The sequence below is a fragment of the Mustela nigripes genome, chromosome 12 (genome assembly GCF_022355385.1).
Source record: "Mustela nigripes isolate SB6536 chromosome 12, MUSNIG.SB6536, whole genome shotgun sequence".
NCBI classification, from domain to species: domain Eukaryota; kingdom Metazoa; phylum Chordata; class Mammalia; order Carnivora; family Mustelidae; genus Mustela; species Mustela nigripes.
This window is the reverse complement of record NC_081568.1, coordinates 86363191-86380803: the sequence shown is the minus strand read 5'-3', so window position 1 is coordinate 86380803 and position 17613 is coordinate 86363191. Positions and strand designations below refer to the sequence as shown.

The 17613-nt window shown below is 40.1% G+C and overlaps 1 protein-coding gene across 4 annotated transcripts; it reads left to right on the top strand.

The window, feature by feature from the left end:
- The first annotated feature begins 15745 nt into the window (after positions 1-15745).
- ACTBL2 (actin beta like 2) lies at positions 15746-16876 on the top strand. 4 transcript variants are annotated; one of them, XM_059417907.1, is made up of 2 exons: positions 15746-15874; positions 16001-16876. In XM_059417907.1, exons 1-2 carry the CDS (start codon positions 15746-15748, stop codon positions 16874-16876), a joined length of 1005 nt encoding a protein of 334 aa, XP_059273890.1. The 4 variants fall into 4 exon arrangements, with proteins under 4 accessions (XP_059273890.1, XP_059273889.1, XP_059273888.1 ...); XM_059417906.1 differs by having other exon boundaries at positions 15746-15977; positions 16083-16876; XM_059417908.1 differs by having other exon boundaries at positions 15758-15880; positions 15953-16876.
- Positions 16877-17613: the final 737 nt, after the last annotated feature.

Genomic DNA, 17613 nt, shown 5'->3' with positions numbered 1-17613 from the left:
ATCCAAAGGGAAAAGCCTTAAGGAAAACAATTATACCAAGAAGAGAGAAACTCATAACTATGACATGATTACATAATTAGCCAAAAGTAAGAATTATCTGACAATCTGTCACCTCTTTTGCAGCTCAGCCCACAGACTCCACATGATTAGGTGGATGGGTAGACAGATGGATGGACCAATAGGGATGGACAAGACACAAAGTTTCCATTACAGTTCCAGCATTTCCGTAGATTTTCTACAGCCCAGTTCTCCTAAACAAAGAATCTCATGCAATATATGAGAAATCTCTGTCTTAGATAAATGCAAGGTGTTATTGAGGGTAGACGCTGTTATTAATATTTACACTGCATTAAATATTAATGTGTTTGGATTGCATACAAAATATCATCTATTTACTTACTTCAAGAAGTTATTATGAAAATCAAGTAAGAGAAGGCAAAGAAAATACATAAATGATATCATGCATATTTTAAGATGACATTGTTTTTATCGAATACAGTAAAACTGAATTGAGGCCACTTATACGTCACAGAGTCAATTTTCCTGAAGGTGATAGCAGTCTCCATGGACATGGATGCTTATTCCTTCAAAGATCAAATATTCTAAACTATCCCTCCTCTCAGAAAAACGAAACATGATTTGGTAAGTAGACAGCATAATTTGAAATTGAGATATCCTCCACCCTTTTCATGAAATATCTTCCTTGTATCTAGTCCAATTCATAAATTATTTTACCTTGTAGAGAGAAGGAACCCTTAAGTAAGATCTACTGGAAGCTCTTCTTTATCAATTTATTTATTGTTTGTGTTTTATAGGATATATGGGAAATAGTAATGGTATCCTGATATGTAAGAAAAGCAATATACAAAATTATCTGTGTGTGTATGTGTGTGTATCAACAATGTAGGGAAAATATGTGAAAATCATATGTGATTATCCCTCGATGATGAGATTAGGTTTTTCCTGCTTAAATGAGGGAATGAGGGTCTAGTATATTTTGATCTTTTCATTTTTATCAGAGTTGTATATATGCATATTTTAAAGTCATTTAGTTGTAAAATGTTGATAATGAAAAAAATGAATTTCCCTGCCTCGTCTCGTTCTACCACAAATTTCTTCTCCTCAAAGGCAACTAATTCTTTTAGATGCTTGTTTTGGGTTTTGCCTCCTTATTTTTTTTATTTTTTTAATATTTTATTTATTTGACAGAGATCACAAGTGCTCAGAGAGGCAGGCAGAGAGAGAGGAGGAATGGGTTTTGTCTCTTTATTTTTAAATAACATATTTTTACAGCTATCTCTTGATGTTGTAGATTTAGATACTGTATCCTCCTATTCTGGAAAAGGAAGACTTAGCACTCTTGATGCCGCCTCACACTCATGAATTTCCTTGTTCCCATCCTCCAATGTAATTATATCATTCATTACTATGGAATCATTATCCTGTATTTATTTTGTAACAGTATCCATACCCAAAAACTCTATCAAAAGAATCTGTCTCTTCTCAGTGCACTCAAGCACAGATACTTTAAAAGCTTCATCCTTGCCTGTGTAACATCTTCTTAGAAACTTCTTTGTGCCAGTCCTCTCTGGATGTGTTGCTCTCCTTGCTGGTTTCACATCTATGATATCTGGAGATTTCTTTGGCTTCTCTCCTGAGTTGAGTTTCTTACTTTCTGGATCCTATGTTTTCCTCATTCTTGGCCTATCTCTGGTTTTTCTTCAGCACATGTGCTAGCGTTAACTATGAAGAGTTCAGTGAGAGAAAATGTTGAGGCCCCACATATCTTAGAAGGCTTTTGTTTTTCTCTCTTACTAATTAAGAGATGGCTGGGTATAAAACACTAGTGTGGATATCATTTTCCCTGAGAATTCCTATTTTACTATTGAAAAAACTGAAGAGACAAATTCTCATTTGTTTTGATCTGCTGGGGGGGGGGGCTTGTTTTATTTTTTTGTTTGTTTGCTTTTTCCACTTAAGCTTTTAGGACCCTTTCTCTATGCCAGTACTCTAAACTATCGCAGTGATGTGGGTTGTGACAGGAGTTCGCTCATCTATTTGCAAATTCAACAGTTCCATCTGGAAATTTGCATCTTTCAGTTCTGGAAATTCTTTCTTATTTCCCTTCTTCTATAACATCCTTCTTTCTCTCTCTCTCTCTCTCTTTTTTTTTTTTCTCTCTTTAATTCCTGTTAGTTAGGTATTGTACCTTCTGGATTAAATTCTTTTAGAAAAATAATTCCTTTTCTCTTATTTTTCTACCTCTTTATCATTTTGTCTTTTTATCTACCTCTTTATCACTTCTTGCGAGCTTTCTTCAATTTTATCTTCTAACTATGTTATTGAAATCCTTATTTGTGCAATCTTGTTTTTAAGTTCTAAGAGCTCTGTTTGGTTCTCTGAATACTTCTTTTTATGTCATTCTGTTCTTGCTTTATAGATGCAGTGTCATCTATTATCTCTCCAAGGATACAATTTATAGCTTTATTTTTTTTAGGCTTTTCTATGTTCTGTTTCTTGCATTTTCTCAACTTCTTTCATGTTCTGTTTGTTCCCATTGTCTCTTTAGGGTCTGTCTTTCATATTAGAAGTTTTTATCAGATGGCTGGTATTCTTGGCCATCGCTCACACTTAAGAGTGAGGCAATAAAAAGTGTATTGGAAGTTCTTAAAGTAACAGACCTTACTGTGGGATGATTTCAGAGACGCCTGGCTGACAGTCTCTGTGAATCTTTCCTATTAGGCTCATTTTGCCCTCCACTGTCTTGCTTAGGTGGTACAAGCCTGATGGGAGGCATGTTTTTAAAGTGCAATTGGGAAAGGAGGCTAAGGATCGCTCTCAGCACTATGTAGGTTTTTATTTCATCCCTCAGTGGAATCTATTTCACAACAAGGTGTGGTTCTAGAATACAAATAAGCTCATCTGCATTTGAAAAATAGAAAATATATGTCAGGGAAAAAATCCAGAAATTACCTTAATTTACATGTCATATTTCCAAAGCACAGGAGAAGAGAACTAGAAAAGAATTACAAATTTCAGCAGAACAAGAAAAAACTTCCTGTATTTTGAAAATTAAAAACAGGACTCTGGAGTCCTGACAGGTTGTGCTGCCTCTGTGGCAACTCACGGGCAGCCCCACTGACTTAGAATACCACTTCTGTCTACAACAGGTCCGTCCCTAGCAGACGTGCTAGGGTTGTTACCAACATTCCTGTTCAACTCTTTCTCTGACTTCTGACCAGCATAATAGGCCCCAGCCACAATAAGCTGTCTGCCTCCACAGTTACTGTTTTTATTAACACTTTGGGTAAGTTTTGACTTCTCTGTCAATCCTTTTTTCTTTTTTCTGTTTTGCATATGACCTTGTATTTTCAGGAAGCAAGTTGGAAGACTGGATTTTCATTCTGTCTTATGGTAGACTGTCCACAAAACTAGCCACAACATTTCCTCTCTCTGAATCCACACCCCCTTTGTAACAAATATGATTTTGTAGCTCTGTCTGTCAAGAGGTAGCACCTATCCTCCCTCCCCTTGAATCTGAGCTAGACTTGTAACTTGCCTTGTCCCACTGAATACATGGAAGAGACACTGTCATTTCCAAGGCTAGGCCTCAAGAGTCCTTGCATGTTTCCACTCATTCTTGGAACTCTGCCCAGCTCAAGTAAAAGGCCTGGGCTTAGCCTGCTGAAAAACAAAAGACCATCTGGACCACAGAGAGTCAGACCAGCTTTCCCAGCTGAAGCCCCAGAGATATGGGGCAGAGGTAGGAAGGGCATCTTTGATATATCTTCTCTCAATCCATATTTGTAACCAACTTTCCTGTTTCTAACCCCAAGGTGCCCCCAGTTTTAGAAGGACCAGGGGTTTCAGATTACTGAGCCTTTCTGGGACTCTGCAGTAAGGCATTATTGCTTCTGGGCCTCCCCTACTCCCAGCTGAGGTTTCTGTTTCCTCAAATCAGCTTAGTTACTACTCATTCACATTTTTCCAGCTTTCAAAATGTTATTGCTCTGATGTCCTCTCCTGCTCTCTTTGTCCTTGTTTTTAGTGAATTTTTATTTCCTTACTGCTAAGTTTAGTAGTGTTTGGAGAGAAAGTGTAGACAAACACATATGTCTAATCTGCCAGAATTAACAAGATGTCTCCTCACTTCATTTTATAGATGAGGAAAAAAGTCACAGCAGCTAAGTGGCTTGCCCACCAACACCTGTGAGGTTAGTGAAAAATCTGAAACCATCCAAAGCCCGGGGACCAGTCCAGTGTTCTCTCCTCTTTTCCCTGCTACCTCCATGATTAAGTCAGGAAGCCCATCAACAGGACTAAATGTAAATGTTACCCTTATTTGAAATGACTGCAGGTTTCTTCTGTATATCACACAAGATTCTGCAATGCCATGGTAATGTTCTAGTCTTGACAAATACTACGACAAGACAATTCAATAAACAATATGAAGAATACAATAGAAGTGTACTTATAAGTATATAAATAAATTTTCATATAAATATGTGATCTCTGCTGATGTCCAAACCATCATTCCCATAGAATTGTGAATTTTAGTATTCTCACAAATTATGTGTAAATTCTTAGACACAAATTGGAAACAGTGTTTTACATTCTAACTACATAAACAAAAGTCTGTGCTTTTGAAACAAAATTACATGGTATATAAAGTGGCCTTACTGGACAAGTAAATGACTCTGGAGGCTAGAACTTGGTGTTTCAAAACAATACCAACAACATATTCTGACAGCTGTTGGCCCACAGATCAGTTATAGGTATCTAGTTTCTGCCAATAATTATCACTGATTATGCAAAAGAACATGGTTCAGACATTGGGGTCACTTATGCAAAACCCACATGGGCTGCCATAATCCTCCCTCCCAACTCCAAGGGGCCATGCTCAACTCTGCCACACCACTCCAGTGGGCATCAAGCCAACATGGGGTCAGGACTTCTTGTGCATCCAAACCCCAAGAACAAGAAAACCCTGAATGGATAAGGCACTCTTGCCTTATTTTTTTCCATGGTTATACTCTGTCAAAATCAATGAATCCTGAAAGACAGTTTAACTTCCATCTTTACACAGAGTGTAGTACTCTTGAAACCTAGGATGACCAACTCTTGACTAGCTTATCGAATTTAAACCACTCTATATTGGCTTCAGGGTCTTTCACCAATTGTGACCCTCCTTTAAACATCCTTAACATTCCTTTCCTTAGTGCTAAACATAGATTCCTGCCCCATACACAGAGTTCAATTCCCATTAGGATCCTTTCCAGGAATGTTCTGCGCCTGCTCTTCACCCTCCTTCACAGCAAGGAGGCACAAGTGACCAGAGCTGAGGAGGCACCCTGGAGAGTTGGGGGGAATGCAATTATTGTTGCAAATATTCATTGAATTTCTGCTTTTACCACACAGCCTGAGAAATGCTTTATAGGCATCATTTCATGACAACCCCAGACAACTTTATGAGATAGATACAATTATCTGTAGCTCAGATAGGAGGAGTCTTTTGGACATTCTGAAATGCCCCAGGTTACAGACCTAACAAGTGGGAGAACAAGTCAAGCTCTGTCAAATTCTAGAACTGGGTTCTTAGCCACTGTATTTTGGTAGTTATTGTAGAACAGAGTGAGGCCGAGAGGGTTAGATTTTATGTGATAGCAAATCTGGAGCCTAGGAGACTTCAGGAGACATGATTTAAGGGTTTGCTGACATAGGCTTCAGAAGGGTTTAGAGTTGGAAGTGGTGGTCAGCAAAGTTCTCTGGAACTTTGCTGACCATGAGTGACCAAGGCCTGAGCTTAGGACTCATGCCTGCACATTAAGCACTCATGCCTACGAAAAACATCAGTGGAGAAGGGTAGGAGCAGGGCTACAGGACTGTGGGGGCCAAGAGGGAATGGAGGACTCACACCCTTTCCAAGAGGAAGAGATTCTACTCAGCTGCAGTTTGGGAATGAGATGCATCATTGTTTGATCTTCCAATTTTTAAGCAAATAGGGGCAGAAAGGAGAAAATGGAAATTATCTCAAAAAATATTCAATAGAATTTGATATCACACCACACTGTATATTTTTTAAAAAGAATAAAATGGTAAGGTAAAAAAAATTAGAAAATAGAGTGATTTTGAAAATGTTGAGGCCACTGATACAAACAGAACACTTTAAAGAAGCTGATAAATTTAGTATTGGATCTATTAGGTTAGAACTTATACAGATCACATGTGGGAATGTTAACACAGCCCAATCAATCAAGTATTTTTTTTTAAATAAACACTGGAAATATAGGTCAATAATCAATGATTAAACAACTAAAGTTGCAAGACCCTGTTATAGGCACTATAGGCATGATCTAGAGAGTGTAGTAAGGGAGACAACCAAGTACAAAAATAAGAGAAAACAGAAAAGAATAAAAACTACAGTAGAAATATGAGCTAAGTGCTATGGCACTTGAGAGATGCAAGAGATTAATTCCTCCTGAGGAAACCTGGGAGCATCTGGAAGGAACAACGTAGCACAGAGAAGATGGGGAGGACATTCTCAGTGGAGTAAACAATGTCAGCAGTTCCAAGGAACAGGAATAGCAATTAGTGCAGGAGACTAGAGCGTAAAGTTCATGGATGGAGGGAGGAGAGGATGGTAAATATCAGGCTAGGGAACTAGGTCGGAGCCAGATAATAGAGGGCCTTAAAGTCTATATTTAGTATGGACTTTGTTCTATAACGAATGAGAGAGTCCTCAAAAGCTTTAGAGCAAGGAGTGACAAGCTCATATGTGAGTCATACACTAATCTTTTATTTCTGTAAATAAATGTCTGATTTGTATAAAATGAATGAAGTTCTGCTTTATATCTCTCCCCTGTCACTCTACTTACTTTAGCAAGTCTTGACCTTGGGATAATGTTCCTGAATTCTATTGCATTTTTTAATGTTCTATACAGTACTTCTAATTAACTTTTTTTCTAAACAAAAGTCTTATTTTCTTCTTTCTTTTTTGGTGAGAACTAGAAATATCAGTTTTAACCAAGGATTTCAACAAAAGAGTTCTTCCTCTTTTGTTTTAATCTCAAAGTCTGATATTCTACTAATTGACCCAGATTCCATCTGTAGCTTCATGTAACAAAAGGAAGCCTTGCTCTGAATGCTTCAACCAATGCTTTTCTTTGGCAAATTCTTTTAGTACCTTTGAGTATCATTTTTCAGAGAACCCATAGTTTCTGATCAAAGTGATCTGAAGAAGTCAAAATGCATCCATTTCCCTCAAACAGGTAGGCTTCCTACTGTAAATAAAAAGGGGGAAAAAATGCCCAGAATGTGAAAATGTCATTTAGAAACTCAATTCGATCTCTTCACCCTATCCAACCAGAACAAAAGAAAATCCCAGGAGCCAGACCTTTGAATTTTTCCTTCAAGGTGGCAACAAAGATACTTTCCCAGAAAACAGAGTTGTAATTCATTATATTCTCAGCAATATTTTTCTATTAGCTAAAATCCTCCCTTCTATAAAGTAAACCCATTCCACCATATTCTATCATTAATAAAACAAGGAAAAACAGAACATTTCTACCTGCCCTACCATCTTTTAACTGGATTCCTTTAAAGTTAAGTGTGACATTTAGACATTTGTCATATAGCTAAGAAACTCAGCCACCTACCATTTTCCCTCTCTTGCAGATACCAAACCATCCCTCAAACAAGAAGGGGCCATACAACATGTTTCCACTTGTCCTTTTCCCCATTCCACCCCACCTCACCCCCTGCAAAACTCATGTTGCTCTTTAGTTTGTCACAATGCGTTAAACTTACAAGCCTACAAGAAGCATGAATGGAATAGGGTGGGAGCAGCGCCAGAGGGCTATGGGGGCAAGAGGAATGGAGAAATCATATCCCTTCCCAGGCAGGGAGCTACTATTCAGCTGTAGTTTGGGAATGAGATCCAATATTGTTTGAACTTCCTATTTTTTTAAGAGAAGTAGGAATTCCAAAATCTACTTATTTTACAACTATTCAACACTAAAAATTCAAAAGCATTTGTAGAAAACTGCATGGACCAAGGTAATGCCTGGGGCTCTAGTTTACAGGCTATGTACTACCTCAAGGTCTAGATGCAGTGAATAATCCAGAATCTACACCAAGTTGTAGTGCCATCCTTCCTGTAGCTTCTTCCAGGTCATTTTTCCTATACTTGATGACTTGATAACTGAAGGAAGAGAAACCACCAATGGACAGATTTCATGTTCTAATATTCCACTGTACTTGTTTTCATCTATGTATCCTACCTTCTATATGAGATCTGCTCCCCTCCTCTCCTAAACACCAGCCCAAAAAGTCAGCCTGCCCATTCATCATTTTTCTGGACCAGAGATAAATATGCAGCCCTGCTGTCAGCAAAGGGAAAACTAAGAAAACTCTCAGGAGGCCCTACTAGTCCCAGATGCTAGAAATAATTTCCTAGGTATGTCTCCTGAGATCTCCAGAAAGAGTGCTTCCCTTGGCTTAAAAAAGAAAAAACTATGTTGAGTCATAGCCTCCCAGTCAAAATGTTCTCCCCTGGAGTGAATTATGCAGCTTCCCAACTTGAATGAGCCTTTTCACCCCACACCACCCATCTTCCAGGTACTCTGTCCGGCACAGCACATTTCCATAGCAGCAAGCAGTCTTGCAGAGAAGAGAGTCTACTTGTAGTATAGTATTTGACCGTCCACAATCCCACTGTGTAGTTTTAACTAGACAAGGGCTTGTAGATGATCTTAATTAAAATGTGCATGAAATTAGATATGATACTTGAGTAGTCAAAAAACAAGTTCACCAGAATGAAGAATAAACACCAAGAACAAGTCAATGACTGCAAGGCATTTTTCGTGTTTGGTTTCTTGTGTTTTTACGAAAGACTGGACTCATTAAATTAGCCTTGTGGACCTGTGATCTCTCCAGCTCCAGATCACACTTGCATTCATAGTTGTTCCCTATCTGTAAGATCTTCCCATCGAGGCCTGTCAGGTCCTTCCCATCCAATCAATCATCTCAGCATCCAGTGAATTAACCTTCACTCTAACTCACATTCTCTAAGGTAGTCTGACCACGAAGGCCTTAGTTTGGGCCCAACATTTCACTATTTTCAACTTTTGCCACCTTTACCTCTATATCCTGTACTTCCTGTCTATCTTGGCTGGCTTCTGCTCTTGGCCTGCTTTAGGGACCATTGCGGAATACCCATTAAACCCTGTGTTTACAAGTCTCGCCATGCTTCCTAAACTAGAGTCCTTACCGTACTATCTACTGTTCATGCGTGGCATGTCATGCTCAAATCTGGATATTTAGGGACGATGCCATTGGGGTCTGAAAACTGATACTTGAAAGGCTCCATTTCCCAGATGGCTGCAATCTAAAGGATGCATTTGCCTCCTTGATTGAGTTTTTGCTTTCTTGGCCCACTACCCATACGATTCCCTCCTGAAATCACTCTCACACTATTTTTTTTTACTTTAAATAATAGAAATTTGCCTCTTTGCTTGTAAATGTCTATCTTTCTTATCCAAACATGAACTCACCATTCCTTTTTTCATTTAGAGAGTATGATGTCTATTATTAATACACAAGAACCTGATAAATTTCTCAAGAATTCCATTTTCTTCTTTTGACGTCAATATTCAGCCTGGTCTCCACTCTAAGATGGTGTTTGGACACTCTAAGATGATGTTTCCCGAAAGGGAGTACAAAGACTTCACAGACACAATCCCAGCTGGCTTCCTCTCTCACAAGAGGCCAGCCAGATGCCCTGTACTGTTCGTTTCTTGTAACCCATCATCAGGCAGAGCCCAAGCTCTAGAACTCACCTGCTTGGGTTCAAATCCTGACACTGCCACTCTCACTATGTACCTTTGGTTGGTTTACTCATTAAGCTTCAGTTTAATCTTTCCAAGATGGGGATGCTTTTGTAAGGATTATCATGAGGATTAAAAAACTGATGTGTACGGGGTGACTGGGTAGCTCAGTGGGTTAAAGACTCTGCCTTCAGCTCAGATCATGATCCCAGGGTTCTGGGCTCTCTGCCCGGCAGGGAGCCTGCTTCCTCCTCTCTCTCTCTGCCTGCCTCTCTGCCTACTTGTGATCTCTGTCTGTCAAATAAATACATAAAATCTTTAAAAAAAAAAAAAAAGAAAGAAAGAAAGAAAGAAAGAATTGATGTGTGTAGTTAGAACATTCAGTACCAAGTACCAAGACTGGCACACATTAAGTCATCAGCCATCACAGCTTCTTGTTGTTGTTGTTGTTGTTGTTGTTGTTGTTGTTGTCATTGCTGTTTCTAGGAGGGGGAGGGGCAGACAGAGAGGCAGAGAGAGAGTCCCAAGCACTCTCTGTGCCTAGCCAGGAGCCCGACACAGGCCAATCTCACAGCTCTGAGATCATGAGCTGGATGCTCAACTGAGCCCCCCAGGTATCCAGTAATCACAGTTTTTATTGCTACTCTCTCCAGCTTTCAGGGTCAGAAAACAGCCTGGAGCTTATCTCAGTCTTAGATGGTACGCGCTTCACACCAGCAGCGGCTGAGCTACTGTGAATATTGATGCTTCCAACCGCATGACCTCCCTCCTCTGCTTTTTCTCCTCTTTCCTTGAAGTCAAGACATCTTTAGAGGTTCATCCACAGCACACAGGAATCCATCCCTCCTCTTAACAACTTTTTCACATATCAATCAAACTAGCCAAAAATTGACCTATGGCATATTTTAAAAGTTAAGATTTAGGAAGTAATGCCGTAAAATCCAAATCATCAAATCCAGTGTCCTTTAAACATCAGTGGGGAGCCCTTTCACCCTGGGGAGTAGAATTTGGTCTTGTTCACAGAAAGTAGGCTAGTACAGGTTGGGGGCTGAGGAGCTATGGTCAACTATACCATAAAAATAATTTCTGCATTCAGATTATCCTTCCAAGTACACTCTGGAACTGGCCCATATGTCCCTCACCAAAGCTACTTCTTTCTCCTTCATGCCCACACTTGCCTTAAAAAAGTCAGGTTTTATTTGGGGGAGAGGCTGTTAAATTTTTTAAACTTTTTTATATCTTTACAAAGTCCTATGTATTAAAACAAAAAGCAAATAACTACTACTACTACTATTAACTGATAGTAATAACTAATAACTATTATTGGTGGACTTATTTTAAGAGATTATTGAAACTCTATGTTGGAGACTTCTCTGAGTAAACATTTATAGTTTCTAAGATACGATTATATCTTAGAAAGATTTGACAGACAGAGATCACAAGTAGGCAGAGAGGCAGGCAGAGAGAGAGAGAGAGGAGGAAGCAGGCTCCCTGCAGAGCAGAGAGCCCGATGTGGGGCTTGATTCCAGGACCCTGGGATCATGACCTGAGCCGAAGGCAGAGGCTTTAACCCTCTGAGCCACCCAGGCGCCTCTAAATAAAATCTTTTAAAAAACATCTTACGACCTACCCACCCACATATTTGTGTGTTAAACAAGTGTCAAATCTCCACTAAGAACAGAGCACAGATGAAGGAGATTCTCAGAGCAATCTACACCGTGGGAGAGGTAGATATGTGTGCAAAAGCTACAAAGAATGAAAAAGAGTGTGGGGCACAAAGAGAGAATGAAATAAAAACCAACAAAGAAAGCAGCTGATCTCAATGCTCTAAACTGGATCCCCAGGGTGGTGGCAGAAAGGGGCCTTACTAACATTCTCAGTCTCAGCAGTATGGTTAAGAGATGAGAGTCTGGGGATAAGAGATAATCACTAAGGCATGGCCTCTATGGGCACATGTGTGAGGAGCCCCTAGTCATATCCTCTGTGCCCACAGGGGAAGTTCCATCTGATTCTAGAGTTCTCCTTCCTTCCTCATGCCTGTTAAGATTCAGACTCCCATTCCCAAGCCATGCTAACCCTTGTGGAGATACCTAGTTCCAAAGACATTCTGGATTTTCTGATTTTATCCAAGTTGGCGGCGCTCATGCTGCAACGTCCCTCCCACTGGCCACTGGCAACCTCCTGCCCGTCCTCTGAGACTCAACCCAGGGGTCTTCTTCCCCCTCCTCCAGACCCCAGGTCCAAGGGCTCCTCCCTTCACCTTTATACACTCTGTGTTCCTCTTCTGTATACATCAACCCCATTGTGCCCTGTTACCTGTGAATGGCATTCCACACATTAAACAGCTGGGCAGCACAGGCGGTGCCCATCAGAACCCAAGCTGGGTGTTCCACATCCATGCACAGCGACCAAGGTTAGCTTGCTCCAATACGTCTTTCACCCACAAGATACTGAACTCTATAAAAATAAGGGCAAGCTTTTATTCACCAATATATTGCCAGGGCCCAGCAGGTTTAGTAAGGGCTTGCGGATTGAGTAAGTCTAAGATTACTCGGAAAGAAAAGATCATGAGAAGCTTGTGATGAGGATTAGAGTACAGCTTCAAACCACCTCGGCTTGTTATCCTTACATACAACGCTCATGCCCATGCCTTACTCAGGGTTTGTACAGCTCTATCACAGTCAGACTACGCAAAAGTGAAAGAAGATGATATGCTAGCCTTCCAAAAGTTCATCATAAAGGCCCCTATTGGTTTTAGATGTAGGTAACTAGCTAAGCATCCATAAATTCCAGTCAGTTAGAAAACTTACTACCTTTGGGAACAGTATCCCAGAGCCCAGTCTTTGTAAAGCCATCTCCTCTATCTCACGCATATGAATTCTTACTACTTTTCATATTTTTAAGTAGTCCAACAGATGATATTTTTAGCTGACTGCTGAATTATAATATATCCCTTTCGTATGACTGGGGGTTAAGTTTAAGAACCTAAGCTTATTTTAAGAATATGTAATTGATGAAAAATTCTTCTGGTACACCAAAATTACAACAGAGGTTAGAAGGTCTTCTAGCAAATCACACATCAGTTTCACTCTCAAGACATAAACTATGTTGTGTGATCTCATTACTACTCTCAGCTCAAAGGCAATTATAAGGGGAGTACTATAGTAAATCCAGAATCTAAAAGCTGCACTTGGTGCCCTATGGACTTCTCTGCTGACATGGCTTTGTTCTGTATTCCGGATCAGAGAGTCATACATTGTGACTGGTACTAAATGCAATGTGTTTTCTTTTCAGTTTTGTACAATGTGTGTGCAGTTTGCTACGGCTCTAAAAAACAAAAACAGACATTTCCAGACGTTTCATCCTATAGCCATAAAACATTATTTTAATCAAAACCTTGCTTGGGGCTCCTGGGTGGCTCAGTGGATTAAGCTTCTGCCTTCAGCTCAGGTCATGATCTCAGGGTCCTGGGATCGAGCGCTGCATCGCATTGGGCTCTCTGCTCAGCGGGGAGCCTGCCTCCCCCTCTCTCTATCTGCCTCTCTGCCTACTTATGATCTCTGTCTGTCAAATAAATAAATAAAATCTTAAAAAAAAAAAAAAACCCTGCTTGTGTTACATGAAAAGGAAGGACACAAAACCATCCAGTATGAAGGTTTGAGGGTGAGTTCTTTAATTTTGTTGAAAGAGAATTGATTTTGCCGTTATAGAAAAAATTAAGGGATAGAACAATCCTGGTCAGAAAAAAAGCAAAACTATGCATTTTGTAGTGAAACACATTCTACTATAATGGACTGTCAGCAGGAAGTTTCCGAAGGTACATTAAAGGAAAAGGACTGGGAAAACACAGAGAAAAGTAATTCCAAAATTCTTTATCATGCTGTGCTCAAAGATGAGGACTAGACACTTACAGCCTGGTGTTACCATGATTCTCTAAGAGGTTCATGGGCAAAGACACCAGCCAGCTAGTTCTCATGGTCTTGAACTAGAAGGTACATTGTCAAGTACTACAGAGCTGCTGCTACTTCTTACAAAATGAAAATTAATTAATTAATTAACCCAGACAAAGGTGAATTAGGAGAACTCGGATGTGGGCATGACACACTGCTTCACTTTAGAATAGCTGACAGGTAGATTATATCCTATTTACATAGCACAATGGAATCAAAATAATGAACTTTCATAATCACTGTTTCTCTGTAACATATTACTAACATTCTACATTATATCATGGAACACATTTTACTAGATAGTCTCTATTTTTATACTGAAAGTAAAATGCAAACAAACTATTAATAGGAAATGATCAGGGGTGCCTGGGTGGCTCAGTAGACAGAGGCCTCTGCCTTCGGCTTGGGTCATGATCCCGGGATCCTGGGATCGAGCCTCACATCAGGCTCTCTGCTTGCTGGGGAGCCTGCTTCCCCCCCTCTCTCTGCCTGCCTCTCTGCCTGCTTGTTATCTCTGTCTGTTAAATAAATAAATAAAATCTTTTAAAAAAAAATAGGAAATGATCAGGGTATAAATATTGTATATCCTAAAATTGAAGGAAAGTATTAACATTTTCATAACCATAGAAAGAGGTATGATGTTATAAAACATTACATGAATCTTGAAAATCAAAATGTTTTAAAGATCAGCTCAAATACATCATTTCAAAATTTATCATATCACTTAATTATGTTCATTGTTGTACAACTAGAGTTATTACAAATAAATGAAATTCCTATAACCAGCATTTTACCTAATAAATCATGCAGCACAGTTAGTCATTGAGTCTCTATGCAGTCAACATGGACCCAATAACCCTAGTTCCTGAAAAGTGTCTGGGCTTAGTAAATGCTTAATATGATTTGGTTGTTAGGAAATTATAACAAGAAAGAAAATCTGGGGGCGCCTGGGTGGCTCAGACAGTTAAATGTCTGCCTTCAACTTAGGTTATGATCTCAGGGTTCTGGGATTGAGCGCCACATTGAGCTTCCAGTTAAGCAGGAAGCCTGCTTCTCCCTCTCCCATTCCCCCTGCTTGTGTTCCCTCTCTCTGTGTGTCTCTCTCTGTCAATAAATAAGTAAAATCTTGAAAGGAAGGAAGGAAGGAAGGAAGGAAGGAAGGAAGGAAGGAAGGAAGGAAGGAAGGAAGGAAGGAAGGAAGAGAAAACCTGTAGGGGTTTACTTTATTGGTCACTTTATTGCTTTTAGTTTTTCTCTGATGGATTAGAAGTCTATTAAATATCCCTAAATTTTACACAACACAAATGCATGGTAAGTACAGCTATCAGGCCACCCTTGGCCATTCATTATTTTCATCCATTAAAATGATTTCAATCATGACGACTTCCTGTGGGATTAGGACCTTATTAGGAAAGAAGTGGAGTTTTCAGCATTGGGCTTTTCATCAAAACAATATATTAAGAATGAACAGTAAAGCTAGTGTGGAAAAAATGGACCCAGAGAGTAAAGTGAGGAGGGAGTGGTCCTCCCAACAGTGTTCCCATACCTCACACTAGTTTTCCTTCATCTTGCTTGGACATCCCCCACTGCAGCAGCATCGTCATGTAGAGACTGAGCCATTGCATGCTGACAACCTGTGTGTGGGTTGTCTAATTACAGTAACCTCAGATTTGACCATTTGGTAGCCAATTTTCTCTTTATAAAGGAAGGCCTACTAATGATTTATATAATCATCATCATCATTATTAATACCTCAAAGGCAGCTCCACCCAGAAATGCTGGGAACTGGTGGGACTGGACATGGGTGGGGCCAGTGTGTACCTTTAAATACCTGTCATCACAGCACAGGATCCCCTCTCTGAAGGCAGCTCTAGCGTTTCAGCCTGTTCATTCTCTCCATTGACCCTGTTATCTGCTATTTACTCTACATTTAACTTCTCTTCACCTGTCTGGAAGATTCCAGCCAGCACCATGACTGATGATGAGCTGTCTGCCTTGGTGGTAGATAATGGGTCAGGCATGTGCAAGGCAGGTTTTGGTGGTGATGATGCCCCCCGGGCTGTGTTCCCCTCCATGGTAGGACGTCCCCGGCATCAGGGAGTCATGGTTGGCATGGGACAGAAGGACTGCTACGTGGGGGATGAGGCTCAGAGCAAGAGAGGCATCCTGACTCTTAAGTATCCAATTGAACATGGAGTGGTCACCAACTGGGATGACATGGAGAAGATCTGGCACCACACTTTCTACAACGAACTTCGTGTGGCACCAGATGAGCATCCTATCCTCCTCACCGAGGCTCCTCTCAACCCCAAGATCAACCGGGAAAAGATGACTCAGATCATGTTTGAGGCCTTCAATACACCGGCCATGTATGTGGCTATCCAGGCTGTGCTCTCCCTCTATGCCTCTGGGCGGACTACAGGCATCGTAATGGATTCTGGGGATGGGGTTACTCATACCGTGCCCATCTATGAAGGTTATGCTCTGCCTCATGCCATTCTACGCCTGGATCTGGCTGGCAGAGACCTGACTGACTATCTCATGAAGATTCTGACAGAACGAGGCTACAACTTCACCACCACAGCCGAGCGGGAGATTGTTCGTGATGTCAAAGAGAAGCTGTGCTATGTGGCCCTGGACTTTGAGCAAGAGATGGTCAGTGCTGCTGCATCCTCCTCACTTGAAAGAAGCTATGAGCTTCCTGATGGGCAAGTCATCACCATTGGTAATGAACGCTTTCGATGCCCTGAATCCATTTTCCAGCCTTCCTTCCTGGGCATTGAGTCGAGTGGGATCCATGAGACAACTTTCAACTCTATCATGAAGTGTGATGTGGATATTCGCAAGGATCTATATGCCAACATCGTGTTGTCTGGAGGCAGCACCATGTACCCTGGCATTGCTGACCGGATGCAGAAGGAAATCATAACCCTGGCACCTAGCACCATGAAAATCAAGATCATAGCTCCCCCAGAGAGGAAGTATTCTGTTTGGATTGGGGGCTCCATTCTGGCCAGCCTGTCTACATTCCAGCAGATGTGGATCAGTAAGCAAGAATATGATGAGGCTGGTCCTCCCATAGTTCATAGAAAATGTTTCTGAATAGTTTTCCTGCTAATAGGTTTACATTTTTTTCCTTTTCTAGGTCATAGTGATGGTACTGCTTTTATCCACTTTCCATTGAGTCAAGGTAAATACTGTGCTCTTGATAGTGTAGAACCAGTAAACTGATCTCCATTAGAGTACTGTGGGCTCCTGCCCAGCTAACCACATCCTCACCTTTATCAACTCAAGGAGAATTCTGATACCATATTCTATTTTCTTCACCTATAGAATTCAAAGATGTAGGTATATGTATATTGCCCTGCTTAAATGAAAATTAGTGACCAGTAGTAAAGTCAGAAGAAACGTCCTTTCAGAATGGATAACAAGCATTTCCAAGCTTTAAAAACTAGTTCATGCTTTAAATATTTAACAATAAAGCATCTAACCCTATAAAAATGTGTATATTAGCAAACATGTATTATTAGTTAGTATTTTTTGTTTTGTTTTTCTCCTTTGTATAACAGAGATAATGAACTATATGTGTCAATAATATCCATGTATACATAAGTACCCAGGAAATAAAATATTATATCTTAAAAGACAATGATAAATTGGCTGTCTAAATAGCTAATGAAAATTTTTTAACTCCGCAACAGTCGATGTTTCAGTAGCTACATATTTTAATTGTTTCCCTTATTAAATAAGCATAATGAAACAGTCAATATTCCATTAATGTTGTTTATAAATCAACTAAATTTTCAGCTCAGAGTGAAGTTCTGCTGGTGAAACACATA